We start from the raw sequence: 4,772 nt of genomic DNA, 5'->3' as shown, positions 1-4,772 counted from the left end.
TGCAGGAGTAGCAGGCTTTGAGGCCGGGGTAGCTGCTTTAGCTGCTGCAGGTTTAGCCTTAGCTGGTTCCTCGTCCTCAGAGGAGTCAGAGTCAGAACTGCTCTCTGCTGCAGCTGCAGGCTTTGCTGCAGGCTTTGCTGCAGGAGTAGCAGGCTTTGAGGCTGGCGTAGCTGCTTTAGCTGCGGCAGGTTTAGGCTTAGCTGGTTCTTCATCCTCAGAAGAGGAGTCCGAATCAGAACTGCTCTCTGCTGCAGCTGCAGGCTTCGCTGCGGGAGTAGCAGGCTTTGAGGCTGGTGTAGCTGGTTTAGCTGCGGCAGGTTTAGGCTTCGCTGGTTCCTCATCCTCAGAGGAGTCAGAGTCAGAACTGCTCTCTGCTGCAGCTGCAGGCTTCGCTGCAGGAGTAGCAGGCTTTGAGGCTGGGGTAGCTGCTTTAGCTGCTGCAGGTTTTGCTGCTGCCGATTTAGCCTTAGCTGGTTCTTCGTCTTCAGAGGAGGAGTCAGAGTCTGAGCTGCTCTCTGCTGCAGCAGCAGGCTTTACAACAGGGGTAGCAGGCTTAGAAGCTGGGGTAGCTGGTTTGGTCACTGGCTTGGCTTTCACTGGTTCTTCCTCCTCAGAGGAGGAGGAGTCTTCAGAGCTGCTCTCTGCTGCCTTGGCTGGAGGTTTAGAAGCAGCGGCAGGTTTAGAAGCAGCGGCAGGTTTAGAAGCAGCGGCAGGTTTAGGTGTGGCTGCAGTTTTGGCGGCAGGTTTTGCCGGAGCCTCATCTTCAGAGCTGCTATCGGAATCTGAGATGTACAGAAATATAGATAAGATATTGCAGATAGACATAAATGTACACTCAGTTGACAGTATATTAGGTACACCTAGTCCTGCAATAAATCCAACCTTCATGAGTGTTCAGTTGTCTGTTATATTGACATATTTCTAATATTTTGTTCACTGCATTTATATTAATGAGGGTAGGCTAAGTAACAAACACCCCACTGTATAATGCAATACATATTAACACCACCAAAAGTTCAACTGAGTATGTAACAAGCAGGGATAAGATTAGAAATTATATTTAAGTCATAACTCACTAAATATGTAATGATCTCACCACAGACTGGTACAGAAAAAAAAGCTAATTCAAAAAGGTATAACAAGAACTGTAACACTCACAGAAATGCTTGAGTTCATGATCTGTTGTGTCTTACCTGAGCTGGAGGACTCGTCTTTTTTAGCTGGGGTAGTCTTGGCAGGTGCAGGCTTAACTGCGGGCTTCTTTGCCGTCTCCTCCTCCTCAGAACTGGAATCCTCCTCTGAGGAAGATTCTTTAGCAGGTGTGACTTTAGTTGGAGCAGCCTTAGCAGGAGTAACCTTTGCTGCAGGTTTCTTCACCTCCTCTTCATCTTCTGAACTTGATGAGTCGGAGTCTTCTTTAGCAGGTGCAGCCTTGGCTGGGGCGGGTTTGGCTGGGGCTGCTTTAGCTGGGGTGACTTTAGCTGCGGGCTTCTTTGCCTCCTCTTCATCCGAGCTTGAATCTGAAAAAAACACGGTGAAGAAAACGTGTCTCACATTTGGCATCGGATCACGTCAAGCAGAAAATGGCTGACTGGGATTGTGATTGTTACCTGAGCTCTCAGAGCTGGACTCCTGTTTCTTTGCGACGGGTTTGGGCGCATTGGGTTTGGCAGCAGTGGTCTTTACTGGTGCAGGTTTTGCTATGAGGATTACAATGCTGTTAGACATGCCGAAAAAAAAACAACATTTCAAGTTGAGAAAAGTGGGCACCTCTTACCAGCTACTTTCTTCTCTTCTTCCTCGTCACTGCTGTCATCACTGCTGTCTGAGGAGTCGCTCTCCTTGGCCTTGCTGGCTGCTGGTGCAGCTCGAGCAGCTGGAGCCTTCTGGACTGAAGCAGGTGGTGGGACTGCACTGTATGCGCCTATCAAGACAAAGGATCAGCATCATGACATACAGCGCTTCAGTACAATTCTACAATACTTTAAACAGTTAGGACCAGGTGATCAACTCTTAGACAGGACGCACAAATAAATACGCCCGGACTAGTTTCTAGGCTGTTAGTGTGCAATGTGTAGAGACCATTAAGCTTACATTGGTAAAAATAAAAGAAGTTATAATAACACACCTGCTTTGGGTTTTTTGCTGGGTGGGGCCTCGTCTTCAGATGAAGAGTCTTCACTGCTCGATTCAGCGGCGGCGGCGGCGGCGGCAGGCTTTACTGGAGCGGGCTTGACTGGAGCCTATCAGGACATGTAAAGCACAGTTAGTCTGCGGTTTACATTTACCTACTAGGGTCAGGTGATTGGACGAATACATCAGCTATCGGTGGTTTTCTGGCTAATTTTTGACAATTTATTTAGTTAATTTACTGGTCTGCCTCCAGAGAATGAGAGCCGCTCAGGGACAGATGTTCAGAAACTTGAAATTAGAAGGTGTGCAGTTGTCTTTTTCTGTTTAATGAGGTAAAAAGGTGTTTTTCTTTTCCATAGACATTTGGTGAGTTTATTCTCTTTATTAAAGCTATGAGAGCTCTTTGAATGTAGTGGACTTGCCACTCATCTCCCAGCTGCCCCTACTGGGGCTGATTGGGCTGACAGTGGCCAACGCTATTACCTATTCTAACCTCTAGAAAAAATATGAACACCACCTAATAATATGAAGATGTGGTGAGATTATTTAGCATACCTTGGCTGGTTTTTCATCTTCAGAATCAGAGGAACTGTCTTCACTGCTGCTCTCCTGCTTTTTCTGAGCAGCACCTTTGGCGGGAACAGCTGGTCTGGGTGCGCCTACCTTGGGTTCTGTTAATCAGAGTTAAATCACGTAAGATAAACACATTTCTATTCATTAAAGACAGGTGCATTACGCAGTATTAATGACTTCTGGCTGTAAACTCACTCGGTGCAGGGGCTTTGGCGGGCTGTTCATCCTCAGTGTCAGATTCTTCACTGCTAGAGCTGCTGTCCTTCTTCCTCGCAGCGGGAGCAGCAGCCGCCGCCTTCACGGGAGCCTACATGCACAGACTTAATGTTAATAAACATAACCAACACAGCCGTGCACAAATGAATAGATCTGGGATGAATCTTTAATTTGGATATTTTCTCCTACCTTTGCAGGAGCCTTTGCAGGAGCCTTTGCAGGAGCCATCTCCTCCTCAGAGTCACTGGAGTCTTCACTACTGCTGGATGCTGCTTTAGTAGCTGCTGCTTTAGCGGGCACAACCTTGGCAGCTTAAAAAAAAAGACATTAAAGAGAAATGTAATCTGATATTGCTTAGAAGATTTAAGAGTAACACATACTGACAGATATCAGCCGTAACTATCAGCTCTGTGTCAGACATATTGATATTACCTGAAGGGGCTGCTTTGGTTGGTTTTGCAACAGCTTCTTCATCCTCGCTGCTCGACTCTTCGCTGCTGGAGCTCTCTGCACTGGGTTTCGCTTTCTTGGCGGATGGACCGTTCGTAGCGTCGGCCTTGTTAGCGGGCGCTTTTCGTTTCTTAGCTTCAGGAGACCTAGGAAGAACCACAGTGATATTAAAAAGGAAAATCCTCCAGAAAATAGAATTTACCCGTTATTTGTAAAATAAACTGCTTCCTTAAAGTGAACAGAAGCGTGTTGATGTCAACTACAGACAAGCCCTGAGATACTGGGAGAGCATTCACATTGATTGGCATCACTATGTCAGTGTTATCCAAATGGCTCGTTTCTAAACTGTTGTCCATGAGCCAGATGTTATATTAGCTATTGAAGTACTTAATAAACTGCATATGGAGATATTTTCTGAATAAATAGGGAGGAATGTAAACCTGAAAGGGCCACAGTTTATCACACGATCTAGAGTTTGTGGATCAAGTAAGTGTACCTGATAATGTCACCAGTTCAAGCACCGGTCTGCTGTAAGGAATACAGTGCCTTTGTTTTCAGGTACAGGCTGCCGAACAGTGTTAACCCTGCAGTTACATCATTTAATAGAGGTGGTGGTGGTGGTGGGGGAGCTGGCGAGGGACATTTTCTTCAAAGTTTATTGATAATAGTAGAAACTCACAAAGCTCCAGCACTGAAAGAACGAAAAAAAGAACAGAAGCAACTCACTTCACCCAGAAGTTGAAGATGTCGACGAGGCTTTCTTCATTTTGATCTTGTGGATTCTGTAGAGACACACATGAAGCACAGACTTCAGACAAATCACTTCGAGCAGATTTTAAGTCTGTAGTTCCATTTAAGCATCAATCACAATTCCCTACAGTGCAGAACACCGCACGGCTCACAATAAACGCATCCGGTAGATGATAACGAGCTGCAGCAGCTGAAGAACAAAATGTGCTTGAGACCCCCCTAACTTCACACGTGCTAACAGTACAGCCTAAACCCCCTCGTGCGGTCTTGTCCTGGCACGTTCAGCCGGCTGTCAGTCCCGCGAGGAGAGCGAGCTTACCACTTTGGTTTGTTTGACGAACTGCTGCGCCGCCTTGGTGAACTTGTTGTCCAGCAGGAACGAGTACACGCACTTGTACAGATCACTCGGAGTCGAGCTTTGCGCCGCCATCTTCACCACGAGCTTTCTGGAAGGGACGGCGGCGGCGTCACTTGTGGGCATGTGCGCAGGCGCAGGAGGATGACGTACACTTTAAACCCATCCAAAGTTTAAATTAAATTTAAATTTAATTTTTAAATTTTACAGATTTATTTATTAATGTCTTTATTTATTCTTCTGAAGAATAAATAATCATAAATAAAAGATATAACAGCTCACATCGGGGCGCAAA

At 46.2% G+C, this 4,772-nt stretch overlaps 1 protein-coding gene across 1 annotated transcript in view; it reads right to left on the bottom strand.

Annotated features, from left to right (window-relative positions):
• Positions 1–4,583, bottom strand: part of nolc1 (nucleolar and coiled-body phosphoprotein 1) — a 6,963-nt gene extending 2,380 nt beyond the window's left edge. The window contains exons 1-11 of the mRNA XM_035663640.1: positions 4,442–4,583; positions 4,099–4,154; positions 3,355–3,518; positions 3,112–3,233; positions 2,902–3,013; positions 2,689–2,804; positions 2,129–2,243; positions 1,778–1,924; positions 1,611–1,700; positions 1,194–1,520; positions 343–782 (exon numbers count right to left, since the gene is read on the bottom strand). Of these exons, the coding sequence (XP_035519533.1) occupies positions 343–782; positions 1,194–1,520; positions 1,611–1,700; positions 1,778–1,924; positions 2,129–2,243; positions 2,689–2,804; positions 2,902–3,013; positions 3,112–3,233; positions 3,355–3,518; positions 4,099–4,154; positions 4,442–4,552 (1,800 nt within the window). The 5' untranslated portion in view covers positions 4,553–4,583. The remainder of the gene's footprint in view (positions 1–342; positions 783–1,193; positions 1,521–1,610; positions 1,701–1,777; positions 1,925–2,128; positions 2,244–2,688; positions 2,805–2,901; positions 3,014–3,111; positions 3,234–3,354; positions 3,519–4,098; positions 4,155–4,441) is intronic.
• Positions 4,584–4,772: the final 189 nt, after the last annotated feature.

The sequence above is a fragment of the Morone saxatilis genome, unplaced genomic scaffold, assembly GCF_004916995.1.
Source record: "Morone saxatilis isolate NCDOM2014 unplaced genomic scaffold, NCSU_SB_2.0 Contig19, whole genome shotgun sequence".
NCBI lineage: Eukaryota > Metazoa > Chordata > Actinopteri > Moronidae > Morone > Morone saxatilis.
This window is presented reverse-complemented; position numbering and strand designations above follow the sequence as displayed.